The 14,617-nt window shown below is 41.6% G+C and overlaps 1 protein-coding gene across 1 annotated transcript in view; it reads right to left on the reverse strand.

The window, feature by feature from the left end:
• The window catches only part of LOC103209500 (ral GTPase-activating protein subunit alpha-2-like), a gene marked incomplete at its 3' end in the record, with an annotated part of 164,318 nt that extends 153,406 nt beyond the window's left edge, over positions 1-10,912 (reverse strand). The window contains exons 1-2 of the mRNA XM_007955377.1: positions 10,807-10,912; positions 2,811-2,952 (exon numbers count right to left, since the gene is read on the reverse strand). Of these exons, the coding sequence (XP_007953568.1) occupies positions 2,811-2,952; positions 10,807-10,912 (248 nt within the window). The remainder of the gene's footprint in view (positions 1-2,810; positions 2,953-10,806) is intronic.
• Positions 10,913-14,617: the final 3,705 nt, after the last annotated feature.

Genomic DNA, 14,617 nt, shown 5'->3' on the forward strand with positions numbered 1-14,617 from the left:
GTGGAGGGTCGCCGAAAGAGGGGGAGGCCTTCAAGGAGATGGATTGATACGGTGGCTGCGATGATGGGCTCAAGTATAGCAGGGATTGTGGGGCTGGCATGGGATCGGGCAGTGTTTCGTTCTGCTGTGCATGGGGTCGCTATGAGTCGGAAACGACTCAACAGCACTTAACAACAACAACAACTGGTCTGAAGTAGCCTCAGGGAAGGAGCCTTGGTGGTACAATGTTAAATGCTCAGTTGCTAATTTAAAAGTCAGGGGGCTTGAACCTAGCAAACCAATCCATGGAGAAAAAAACCTGATGATATGTTCCTGTGAAGATTATAGGCTAGGAAACTTTAGGATAGTTCCACCCTGTCCTGTAGAGTCACTGTGAGTCAGAACCCACCCAACATTACACAAGAACAACAGCCCAAGGGAAGCCTGGCTTTGGCTTGAAAATGGTAGTGGATAGAGATAGGCAGCAGCTACAGCTGTCAATTCTACTACTCACAGGAGGTGATCAGAGAGACACAATCTCATGGCTCTATAGCTGGGCATATGCAATGTCACCAATACCTTATGTGTCCTTGAAAGTACAACCGAGATTCAATAAATATATGCTGCCACTTTAAAATCAAACATAAGACATTATCACTGGGTTTTTAATCATTTACAAGATTTTTTTTTCAACTGAACCACAATTGTAATAGCTAAATCAAAGCACATATTTACTATTGACGATTATAACTATTTTCAAAATCATGTTAAGTATCTTCCACATGTGGTTTCAGTTTCTAAAACAATATTTAAAAATATAAGAAGAGTTATAATGAAAGTTTAAACTGAAGATTGAGAACTAACTCAGAAACAAAGCTATACTGGGTATATCCTTCCTAAGGGGCTCTGGTGGCATAGTGCCTAAGGCATTTGACTGGTAACCAGAAGGCTGGCGGTTCAAACCCACCAGACACTTCTCAGAAGGAAGACTAGGCAATCTACTTCCACAGAGATACCGTCTCGGAAACCCAAGGAGGGATCACTATGAGTCAGAATCAACTCGATGGCAGTGAGTTTGGTTTTTTTGTTTGTTTTTGGTTGTCTCCTTTAAAGGGTATAATTCCTGTAAATTCCTCTCTTAACTTCATCAAAGGATTTTGCTAATAGAATGAAAAAACCTATTTGAACTGACAGATTCAGGAGGCTGTAATTACATAAAAATAACTTGCATTGCAAGCCACCTAAAACACATTACTAAACAGGTATGTAATAAATCCTTTTTATGATTAACATGAACTGATAGCTTAAGGTAGCAATTTGATCCAGTGAGAACATGAGAAAACATCTTGCAAAGGCTATAGAGTAACATCAATATGAGGTATTAATAATGTAGAGTTAAATCTTACTTGGGGTTAAGTCACAAGAAAGGCAAAAATAGAGCAAAATCAATATTACTCTTAAACACTAGACTCACACCCAGCAGAAAAGATACTCCCACAATGAGAGGCAAAAAACAATGACCACTGAGGGCAGGGAGTCTCACCTCATGCCTACTTCTGGGCACATCACAGTCACTGAGTGGAAGGGCTGGCAATATCTCCACTACTTAAACTATCTAATTAGACACACACGTACACATACATAATCGTATGTGTACATGGTACATTCAATATTGAATATGAATGTTCCACAGACTGCTAAAAGAATGAATAAATCTATCTTGAAGGAAGTACAGTTTGAATGTTCCTTAGAAGTAGGAATGGCCAGACTTCGTCTCTCATACTTCGGTTATGCTGTCAGAAGGGATCAGTCCCTGGATAAGGATATCATGTTGGATAAAGCAGAGGGTCAGCAAAAAAGGGGAAGACGCACAACAAGATGGGCTGACGTAGTGGTTGTGACAATGGGTTCAACCACAGCAATGACTGTGAGGATGAAACAACAACATGTTGTTTGTGTGTATGTTTGTATGTATATTTGTATGTACGTGTATGTGCGTAGGAGCTCTGGTGGCATAGTGGTTAAGCACTCAGCTGCTAACTGAAATATTGGCGGTTCAAACTTACCAGCACTCCACAGTAGAAAGACGTGGCAGTCAGCTTGCATAAAGATTTCCACTTTAGAAACCCTACAGGGCAGTTCTACTCTGTTCTACAGGGTTGCTGTCAGTCACAATCAACTTGATGGCACTGGGTTTGATTTGGGTTTTACCTATGTATACATATGTATGCATACACACACACACATACATAGTTATGTGTATAATACACAAACATGTATATACACACACACACGTATATATAGATAAACAGACATAGATATAAATATAAAAACAATACCAAACTCACTGCTATCAAGTCAAGTCCAACTCATAGCAACCACCATTGGTTTTCTGAAGCAGGAAATCTTTACACAAGGAGAGTGCCCCATCTTCCTTCCACAGAGTGTACGGTGGGTTTAAACCATCAATACTCTGCTTAGCAGTCAAATGCCTAAGGCACCGCACAATGATATATACAAACATATATATATATATATATATATATATGTATGTGTGTATATAATTTCTACCTTTCTTAGCAAAGCATTTAACTCAGTAAGTTAAATACACTTGTAAGATCACTCCCAAAAAGAACAACAACAAAAAGCCTGACAGATTACACATTTCATGTATTTTCGGAGGGTATATTGTACAGAAGAGGGAGCAAAGCCAACCAAGTTCCTACTACTGTACCAGCAAGAAAACTGGTTTAACAGATGACCTCATCTCTTACCCTCACAGAGAAAACAGAAGTTATCATGAGAGCTCCCTCTCGTCCTCTAGCACTCACTCCATCCTTGCTTCCTTCAAGCTGGCCTTAGCTGAAGCCAACTCTTCAACATCACACTCTTGATTCCACTGCAGACCATACCCTTCCCCATTATTATCCCCTCTCTCTACACTTTCTTCAGTTTTGCTTTTCATAAGTCCTCCTAAAGACAAAAAAGCTCATTTCACTGGTTCTCAAAAAACATAAAAACTGTATCTCTACATATATTACACAAAAACACCCATCCTTGACCTGGATTCTCTCTCTCTTCCTGGCATATTAATCAGAACGCTTTTCAGTTGTAAGACCCCAAAAGTAGACTCAAGCTAGTTAAAGCAAAAAACTGGATGTTTATTGGCTCCTATGACTGACAAGTTCAGGGGTAGAGCTGGCACAGACATGGCTGCATCCATCGGCTAACACATGGTCCACTGGGGTCCTTTTCACTTTCACTCTCTCAGTTCTGCTTCCCTCTGAGGGTGGAATCCAATATGAGCAGACCCTCTCCACACAGTGGGAAAGATGAACATCAGCAGCCCAGCCTACATGCTTACAGTAGCAATACAAAAGGATGGGAGCCCTCTCTCTCCCTGCATCTGTGTTTCAAATCTCTGGGGAGAATGGAACTTCAGACCATTTGCTGCACCAGGTGGAACACATTGGATTTGGTTTCTACTCTTCTCAAAACTCCTCCAGGGGTCCCAAACTCTACCTACACTACACAGTAACAGCCACTGGCTCACTCAACTCCATGGTGACTCACACCACTGCCTTTGTACACGCTGCTCTCGCTGAAGTCCTTTCATCCCCAACCAGTCAACCTGGTAAACTCTATTATTCACTATTCAAACCTCACCTCAGACCTGACTCCCTCAGGAAGCAACCTCTCAACACACGTTTCTGCCATGCTCCTTCTATACCTAGTGGTCACTGCTACAGTTTCCTCCCACTCCACAGTGGCACTGAAAATGCTCTGTTGTAAATGTACACGTTTGTGTATCTGTGTCTCCTACCATACTGTAAATCCTAGGCTTGTCCTTATTCATCTCTGAATATGGAACCCTGCTCAGTAGCAACAAACACACACTAAATGCTTCTGAAACTCAATTTTTTTAAAAAAATACAAAGGCAGGACAGTTGTTTATTACAATTATATATTAATTATGCTCAATTTTACTGTAAAGTAACCTACATTCCTTCTTTTAAAAATAATTTTAAAATTCAAATGAAATCAATGTGCTATTTTGAAAATCAACATTCTTTTTAAATAAACAATTTTCTACAGTTTTAGCTATAGAACTCAGTTTGGAAACCGCAGATCAGTACTCTAAGTTAGTGAAAGTATTTATGTCCATCTGTAAGTAAAGGAGAGAAAGCTGGTGGCATAGTGGTTAAGTGCTCAGCTGCTAACCAAAAGGTTGGTGGTTCGAACTCTCCAGCCACTGCGCAGAAGAAAGATGTAGCTTCCATAAAGATTATGGCCATGGAATCCCTATTGGGGCAGTTCTACTTTTTCCTACAGGGTCACTATGAGTTGAAATCGACTCTGTGGAAGTGGGTTTGATTTTTGGTTATAAATAAAGGGCTTATAAAAAACAAATAAAATAGAATTATAAAAGTTTACATCAAAATATTCTAGATCTACCAATTATCTTCTATCTCAGAATAAAAGGTAAAAGCCAATCTTAGTTACTGCAAACAAAACATATAAACTCAATCAGACATATTAGATTCACCTTTCTCAAATCAAAAGTCAAGACAACTTCAAGCCCCAGAACTCAGGATGATGTATTCATGTTACTGGCATGTGTTCAAAGTTCATTTAAATCCAGAGACTACAGGCATAAAATGTTGTTGTTATGTGCTGTCAAGTCAGACCCGACTCACAGTGACCCCTCCTTGGGCTTCCAAGGCAATATCACTACGGAAGTAGATTGCCCAACCTTCCTTCTGAGACAGGCATAAAATGTTAGTCAATGAAAAAGTAGAAAAGAGGGCATTATGGCAAAATCACTTTGCTTCAAACAAGGTCAACTGAGTATACTAAGTCCCACAGAAGCTAAAACTACACCTCCTAACTTCATTCTAGTTTATAGAACTGTCCATGTGGCATTCATGCCCATGCAATTATCTTACCATCTGCTAGGCCTGCCAAACATATGAAGTGGCCCATGATCACCACTACATAGAAGAATCCATGTTCAAATCAAATATGATAGCCCCAAGTCCCCTAGAAGAAAATAGAAAAACAAACCAAAAAGATAGCAGCAAACACCAAAGTAACACCTTTGGAAGACGTGCAAAGCTGTTGGGCTTTGGTTTATATGTTAACATCCCTTCCGGTGGGTAACACATTTTCTGATACATAAATACACTTTTGAATCAGATAACTAACAGAAGTACAACATGGGCTTTGGATTCATATGAATCCCACTTAGTAGCTGGGTGCTGGTAGATAATTAGTTAATATCATTGAGTCAGTTTCCTCATCTGTGGGTTGAAAGTAAGAATACTACCTTCATCATAGGTTGTGGAAAGATTTAATGAGATGATGATGACGACAAACAGGCATTTCACAGCATTCTATCCTCTTATTTAAGCTCCAGAATACCTGTCCCAAAACCTCTAATACACTTCTACTTGCATCTTGCCATTTTTTCAAACTGGCATGCAAAATCAAACTCATCTTATCCCTTCATTAGCCAAAATCCTCACCCAACGTTTCTGATTCTATCTAGGACACTCCCATCCTCCCAAACACTTATCACCAATTAGCAAATTATAAAAACTTGTTTATCACTGGCTACACTGCAATGAAAATGGTAGTCTCAATCACTGCTGTTGGCAGGGCTAATGAGGAAAACATCTAATCTAATAAACATTGTGAATCAAGTCATATACATGTTCAAACCCATTGTTTTAGTTTCAGTAAAATCTATTCTAAGAAAGTAATAGAAAATACAGGAAAAGTTACTTTCTAAGATGTTTACAGCAGTATTATTTGTATCAGGGGAAAAAAAAAAAAAAAGAGAGAGAGAAGAGGAGAAAAGAAGGAACAAAGAAAACAATTTAACCATCCAGGAAATAATTAGCTAAATTATGGTACACAGTCTCAATAAATGTGTAGTTAATAACAATGAAAGCAACAAAACATGGGGAAATAGTTACAAGTTTAGAAAGCAACATTTAAAAATTCTAAGTGAACTTACCCCTACTTAAAGAACAGGTACAGGAAAGAAAATATACTAAAATGTTATATTTTGTTCTGTCAATATAAAGAGCATTTGTGAGATTTTTCTCAGATCTCTAAATACTTCATCCAAACCCTGGTATCACTTTATCTCACTTGACTGTGACTTTTGGTTCCAAATCTCTTCTCATTTAGATTGACTACTTCTTCCCTAGCTTCTACAAACCTCACTTTCACTGTTTTACTTAGAGAATCACTAGGTTTCTCCTACACTACCAAAATCCACTGTCATCTAGCAACACTATAGGACAGAGTAGAACTAACTGCCCCATAGGATTTCCAAGACTGTAATCTTTGCAGAAGGAGCCCTGGTAGCATAGTGCCTAAGGCACTTAACTGCTAACCAGAAGGCTAGTGGTTCAAACCCACCAGCCACTCCTTCGCAACGAAGGTTGAGCAATCTACTTCCGTAGTGATACTGCCTTGGAAACCCATGGAGGGCTTCCTATGAGTGGGGTCCGACTCGACGGCACATAACAACAACAATCTTTACAGAAAAAGACTGTCACAGGTTTTTCCTACAGAGAGGCTGCAAGCTTAACAACTGCACTACCAGGGTTCCCTTCCTGCTGCACTAAAAAAAAAAAAAAAAAAAACCAAACCCACTGCTGCTGATTCCTACTGACAGCAACCCTCTAGGACAGAGTAGAACTGCCTCATAAGGTTTCCAAGGCTATACATCTTTACAGAAGCAGACTGCCACATCTTTCCCCACAGAGCAGCCTGTGGGTTCAAACTACCAACCTTTTCAGTAGCAGTTCAGTGCTTTAACAGCTGTGCCACCAAAGCCTCTATAATCTTATACCTCCTCTCCATTCGCTGGACAGAGCCTTATTTCAAGCCCTTATCATCCATCTGCTCCATTACTGCCACAACCTTATCCCTCTCCCCACCTCCACTTTAACTCCTCCCACTACTGCCAATCCTTTAATCCTGGTCCTGCTGGCCCTGGCTGATGTTGTTGTTGCTGTTATGTGCCCTCGAGTCGGACCCAACTCATAGCGACCCCTCCTTGGGTTTCCGAGGCACTATCACTACAGAAATAGATTGCCCCATCTTCCTTCTGAGGAGTGGCTGGTGGGCTTGAACCGCCAGCCTTCTGGTTAGCAGTCAAGTGCCTTAGGCACTGTGCTACCAGAGCTCCCCCCTGGCTGACAGCAGTTCTCATATCTCATTATTTGAACCACTAAAGATTCTCCAAGAGGGCCCCCTCTTTTCAGGTTAAGATCTGAGCTACTAACTCCAGCAAATAAAGCCCTTTAAGATCTGGCTTCCAATCTCCCTCAGCTCTTGCATGCCAGACCACTCTTCTCCCTCTCTACTGCCTCCCAGTTCAACTCCTGCCAATGTTGTTAGGTGCTCTCACATTGGTTCTGACTCAAAGTAACTCTATGTACAGCATTCTGATTATTTATCTTAAACTTCGGACACCCTGAGGACAAGGTACAAACGAGCCCTGATGGCACAGTGGTTAAAGTGCTAAGCTGCTAACCAAAAGGTACGTGGTTCAAACCTACCAACCTCTCCACAGGAGAAAGATGTGGCAGTCTGCTTACATAAAGATTTAATCCAAACCAAACCCACTGGTCTGGAGTTGATTCGACTCATAGCGACCCCTCCTTGGATTTCTAAGGTGGCATAGTGCCTAAGGCATTTGACTGATAACCAAAACGTTCAAACCTACCAGCCACTCCTCGGAAGAAAAGTTGGGCAAGCCACTTCTATAGTGATACTGCCTCAGAAACCCAAGGAAGGGTCACTATGTGTGGGCTCCAACTTGATGTTAGTGACAGAGACACGAAATGAGCACATACTATTGGAAAAATGGTCCTGACAGACTTGCTCGACACAGTATTGCCAAAAACCTTTCATTTGTAAAAAATACAGTATCTGTGAAGCACAATAAGGAAAAGTACAATAAAATGAGGTATGCTTACAGTACAAGAGGAAACTGTTAAAATCTACTCCAAGCTGGAGAAGTTTATATAATACTCAAAATAACCTTTATGTTAGGGTTGGTGATGGTAAATGGGGAATGAAACTAAATGTACATGAATTGAATGTAAAACTTTACTCTGTAAACTTAGACCTAAAGCACAATAAAAATAATAATAATAACCTTTAGAAGGCACACATTACCATATGCATTGTACAGATAAAGAAATTGTTTCAAAGACAGGCTAAATAACTAGCCCAGAGTCTAGTAGCATCTTTGTATCTAAAAAATAATGTTTTTACTATTACCTGAAGATAAACTATGTGAAAAGCAAGAGTGTTATATAAATATACAAATAAAAATACAAAAGTAATTACTATTCATTTCCTTCAAATAGTTTCCCTGATCTTGGCTTCATTCCTATCTTTGTGCTCAAGAACACTTTTGTTTTCTATGTAAGGTTTTGAAAGCAGCAACCAAATAAATAGATAGATGATGTGACAGAATTTAATACATGAATGTACCATTTTTCTTAAAGTCTTTATAGACACAGGGGAAGACTTAGCATTAAACATCATGGCTAGAATTCCTCGGGCACATTTTACAAAAAGCTCAGCTCCCACAAAGATTACAGTAACAAACAAAGGAAACTGGGTAGTTCCACAAACAAATGCATTAATCAAAAACAGCATAAACCCACTGCTAAGGAGTCAATTCCAACACACTGCAACCCCCTTTGGTTTCTACAGCTGTAAATCTTTACAGAACTAGATTGCATCTTCCCCCGGAAGAGCAGCAGGTGGGTTTGAACTGCCAACTTTGTGGCAAGCAGCCAAATTCTTTGTCCAGTACTCCACCAAAGCTCCCTAAAAACAGCACCCACCTAAGGAAATATTAAAGACCCTGTACATGTCACAAAACTGGGTCATAATGAGTTCACTGAAATGATAAAAGAAAGTTCCTCAAAATAAGACCTTAGAGTGAAACCACAATTACACAGAGTTGAAAATCGTCTACTTTCTCAGAATAGTATCAGTGTACTGTATACCTCTAAGAAAACAAACTGATCTAGGTCTAATAAATTCTGCCTTTACAAAATGTGGCAAACTTAATCTTGTTGACTTGGACAGAACAAAAGTCCAAGTTCTCTACCCCCCAAAAAAAATTCCCAAAGTAGCAAATGTTTTAAAATACTGCTCAACTCTCCTTTATAACAAATGCCCCTGCAATAGGTGTTAATCAGTCACTACTGACACACAATGCAACTTGTGTATACATGGTATTTTACTACAGGAAGTCGAAGGTTCAATTTACCAATTTACAGTTCACTTTCAAAAGTCTTGAAAACTAATCCCTCTATGGTAAACAATTTACATTTCATTCCAAACTGAACAAGACTGTAATTTCAAGGAATCTGAAATTGTGAATAATTTCACTTGGTAAAATCAGATCTTTGTTTTTTCTTTAGAGGCACTTCAGAGTACAAATAGAAATAATTAGCAACTTTTTATCTCATGAAGATTTTTATTTTAAAATCTCACATATAAAATGAATTATTTTATGCCATATTCTCTCAGTCACATGAAGACTACATGTCCTGCAAGATGAGGTTTTTTTTTTTTCCCACTTATTTTAAGAATAAAAATACGTCTAGAAAAAACATAAGTTGTCCTTTCCTGTTCTCCAAATACACAAACATAAGTCTGTCTAGAGACAGCAAAGATTAAACATAAGACTAAAAAACCAAACCAAACCAAACCAAACTCACTGCCTTCGAGTCGGATCCGACTCATAGCGACCCCTCCGGGGTTTCCGAAGCGATATCACTACGGAAGTAGATTGCCCAACCTTCCTTCCCGGGAGTGGCTGGTGGGTTTGAACCGCCAGCCTTCTGGTTAGCAGTCAAGTGCCTTAGGCACTACGCCACCAGAATTCCTAACATAAGACTAAGGAGATAAGAAAACAGAAAACAAAACACAGTCTCGGTGAGCCAGCTACAAGTCACATGCAGGAGGTGACAGGAAGCCTTGTGAACACTTTGCACCACAGAGGTGAGCTTCATCACAGATCAACTCCAGGCCCACCTGAACTGCTCAGAACCTCCACCCAGCAGTCCACAAAACCCCGGAATGCATATAACCATCACTGTTACACTGGCAATAAAGAAAAGCAGCCTCCCCCAACCCAGGAAAGCCTCCATTCCTCCCAAGCAGGCATAAGGAGTCCCTTCATACTAAAGGCACAAAGGAACTGAAGCAGCCAGACCTAAAATAAAGATAAAATTTAAAAGATGGGCATGACAAAGACGATGACAGTTAAACGTGTTCTAGGACCACTTGGTGGCTCAGGCTGGCTGGGGTCGCAGACTATTAAAAAAAAATTCATGGGGTTGAGAGAGATGACAGTTAAATTAAATCTGTTAAATGTGTGCTGAGACTTGAGGTCTATTTACGGTCTCAGACTACGTATGGAGACAACTTGGGGGTTTAGTCTGTTTGCTAGGGAGGGAAAGGTATATAGCCACAGCGTGTCCGGCCTCGAGGTTACCCGGGAGGCAGGCGTCTGGTGAAAATCTGGAGTAAATTTACAATCAAGGCGACAGGGACAGTGCCCGCAAGCCAGGCTGTCCCCTTCGTAGGGAACAATGCTTCGGGGGGGTCCACGCACCGGCCAGGGAACAGAATTCGACGTCCCCGCCCCGACGGCCATAGCTTCCCCAGCCCCTCGACCCTCACTGGCCGCGAAGTCTCAGGCTGGCCTCAGGAGGCGCCCTCCGGGACAGGTGGCCCGACTCGGCTTCCCCTACAGACGGCGCCCAGACGCGCGCTCACCCAACAGCGCCCGCAGGTGCTTCAAGCGGGTCAGCACGTCCTTCTTCGGGTCCAGCACCTTCTGGATGGATTTCTTCACATCTCCGTGGCTCCTTCGGGAGAACATCCCGCCGCAGGAAGCCCAGGCCCCGCCGGTAGGGCAGGAGGCACCTATGTCTCGCGAGTCAACGCATAGGGTTCGGCCGGCACAAGTCGCCGGGCCACTCGCCGCCCGCCGCCTCCTCAGCTGTGGCTCCAGGAAGGAGGGGCGGGCCAGCCAGGCAAGGGGCGGAGCAGGAAGGCGGTGTCCACACAAAACTACAGTCCAACCGCTCGGGAGGCACAGCCGACCCTTCGGGCGCGACGCACGCGCATTCAGCCCGGACCCGCCTCTCAGAAGACCCATCCGAGCCACAAGTCCCGGAGCCGCCCCGCAGCGCTGAGTCGGCACCGCGAATCACAGAGGAGACCGTCCCATGCGCATGCCGCACTACAAGCCCCGGCATGCACCGCGAGACGGCCCTCCCACCAGACCTGCGAGCCCTTGGTGCTGCGGTAGTCAGTAGTCTGGCTCCGAGCGCCTCCTCCAGCCCCGAGGTGGGTCGCAAGCACCCCAGGGAAATGTAGTTCAGAAGGCGATGCGCTGCAGTCTTTTTTTTTAGCGTCTCCGAGAGGCGGCCCCCATACAACGGTCTGCCTCCGCCCGCGGGAAGTCCAGGGGATCTGAACTTTCACTCTCCCATTTGCGCGCACGCCCCGTTACCCTATAGTGTAACGTGAACCACAAAACATCTCACTTAAGAAAAGTTCCAAGACTCTAACAATGCAAACCATGTTAAAGTTTGGTTTCTGGATTGACAACGGGAAGCAAACGAGTTGAAGTCCTTTTGACTATAACACTATAATGAATGGCTTTGGCAGCTTGAAAGGGCATGCCCAGGCTCCAGGTAAGGAGTCCTGCGAGCTATGAACTGAACCTCACGTAGGAAGAGGTTGCTTTTAAAGTGTGCCCAGGAAGAGCGCAGAAGCCTCCCCTGAACCTTGCCTCCTGCTCCGGAGGTACTACACGTTCTCTGTTGCACAAGGTCAAATACCAGTACAGCAGCAGAACTAGATAAAAAACCTGAGGGACCTCTCAGGCAGCTGTACTTTTTTATGGCCTGGACCCTGTTCCCTGGGGCAAGACTTTGAGATGGTATGGAGATTTCTTGTAAGAGCTATTTAGGATTATTACTTGGCATCTGGAATCTTTGGTGCTCCAAGCCTGGACAAATTTCAACTTTTCCTGCAACTATTTAAGGTAATTTTAAAAAATCATGTGATTTCCATCCAAAGTGTGTAACAACCAAACTGTCTTTATGCTCTAGGTGAACGGTAACTTGAAGGAAGAGCCTGGAATTTATGCACCTTTGTATTCCTATAATCCCTGACAGGGCAGATAGATAATGTGCTGGGAAGTGGGAAGGTTGGAGGATGAAATCTACCTAGAGGTGCCTGGGGAGAAAAACCTGGTGATGTACTTCCAAAAGATCAGCCGTTGAAAAATCTGTGGAGCACAGGTCTGTTGACGTAAGTGGAGTTGCCATGAGTTGGGGTTGCCATGAGTTGAGGTCCGCTGGAGAGCAACTCGTGGTGGTTTATTCTGTTGTAGAGCAAAATGGCAGTCTTGTTGAAATTAAATTGCAGAGTGCTTATTGAGAGGTAAGGTTGTTTGTAAATTGAGAATAACAAGATGCAAAGGATTCTAAACTAAGTGATCCAAGGAGGAGACAGTTTAGAGAGTTTATATTAAAAAAATACAAGGAACTTTGGTAAAAATTCAGTAATTGGTTGACATTTAGGTAATGATTACAACTAACTTCAGAAAAAAAAAATCAGTGATTGGGTAACATTTAGGTCTTATTGTTGTTAGATGCTGTAGAGTTGGTTCTGACTCACGGTGACCCTAAGCACAATAGAATGAAACACTGCCGGGTTTTGTACCATCCTCTCAACCTTGCTATGCTCGAGCCCATCATTGCAGCCACTATGTCAAGCCATCTTGTTGAGGGTCTTCCCCTTTTCTACTTAAGCACTACAAAACATGATGCTCTTCTCCAGGGATTGGGTCCTTCTAACAATATAACCAAGGAATAAGAGATGAAAACTGACAATTCTCACTTCTAGAGAGCGTTCTGGCTATACTTTTTCAAAGACAGATTCATTCATTCTAGCAGTTCATAATATGTTCAATATTCTACACCAACACCACAATTCAAATGCATCAAAGTTTGGCTTCTGGATTGACAACAGGAGTTCTTCCTTATTTATTGTCCAGCTTTCACTTGCATATGACACTATTGAAAATACCCTGGCTTGAGTCAGGCATAACTTAGTCTCTTCAAAGTAACATTTTGCTCTCTAACAAAGAGGTAAAAGAGGGCCTTTTACAAATATTTTAGCAGATTTTCCCAGTGCAATATGTTGTTTGATTCCTTGACTGCTGCTTCCGTGGACATCAGTTGTGGATCCAAGCAAAATGAAATCCTTAAAAACTTCAAACTTTTCTCCATTTGTCATGATGTTGCTTATTGGTCAGGTTGTGAGGATTTTTCTTTATATTGAAGTGTGATCCATATTGAAAGCTGTAGCCTTTGCACTTCATCAATAAATGCTTCAAGTTCTCTTCACTTCCAGCAAGCAAGGTTGTGTCTTCTGCATATTGAAAGTTGTTAACTAGTCTTCCTCCAATCCTGATGCTGGCTGCGTTCTTCATATATTCCAGCTTCTTGAATCATTTGCTTACCATACAGATTATTCAAGTATGGTGAAAGGATACAACACTGAAACACATCTTTCTTGATTTTAAACCGTGCAGTATCTCCTTGTTCTTTTCAAACCATGGCTTCTTGGTCTATGTACAGGTTCCTCGTGAGAACAATTAAGTATTCTGTAATACCTATTTTTCACAATATTATCCATAATTTGTTATGATCCACAGAGTCTAATACCTTTGCATAGTCAAAAAAAAAAAAAAAGGTAAAATTCTTTCTAGAATTCTTTGCTTTCAGCTAAGATTCATCTGACATCAGCAATGATATCCCTCATTCCACATCCTCTTCTGAATCTGGCTTAAATTGCTTCGGTTACTTCTCCGCCAATATACTGCTGCTATCATTTTAATATTATCTTCAGGAAAATTTTACTTACATGTGATATTAATGATATTGTTAATGATATAAAAGTAATGGTTACGAAATTGGATAAGGGTACATCTGATTGGTAAGAGATTATATACATTTCTAAAATTTTTTTTTTAAGTTGCAAAGTAATCATTAAATAGTGTACATGTGGCCTCAAAACAATCATGAGACCCTGATTGCATGACTGCTAGGAGGACATGCATAATTCTAAAGTTTCTTTTGAGTTAGCATCTGTTGGGAGAATTTTGGACCTGGCTTCTTATGAGAAAAATCCATAAGCAAACAAAATTACCTTCTCTGAAATTGTTTACCATGTAATTTTCTCAGGGTGCAGGAGTTATAGGAATAAGAGTTACAGGAAAGACAGGCTACATTGCTAGGTTAGAAGTTAACTTTTGGTTCAAAGTGCAGCTTTAGCTTCACAACTTAGCATAGCCACCACTCATATCTGGAGTTCTAAATTAATTTGGGGTGTTCTTACTTATTTCCCATCACTCAGCACAGTATTTGCCTCTTGTTGTTGTTGCTGTTAAGTGCTGTCAAGTTGTTTCCGACTCATAGCGACCCCATGCACAGCAGAACGAAACACTGCCCGATCCCACGCCAGCCCCACAATCCCTGCTATACTTGAGCCCATCATCGCAGCCACC

This window comes from Orycteropus afer, unplaced genomic scaffold, assembly GCF_000298275.1.
Source record: "Orycteropus afer afer isolate SDZICR_OR568_19922 unplaced genomic scaffold, OryAfe1.0 scaffold00499, whole genome shotgun sequence".
Lineage (NCBI taxonomy): Eukaryota > Metazoa > Chordata > Mammalia > Tubulidentata > Orycteropodidae > Orycteropus > Orycteropus afer.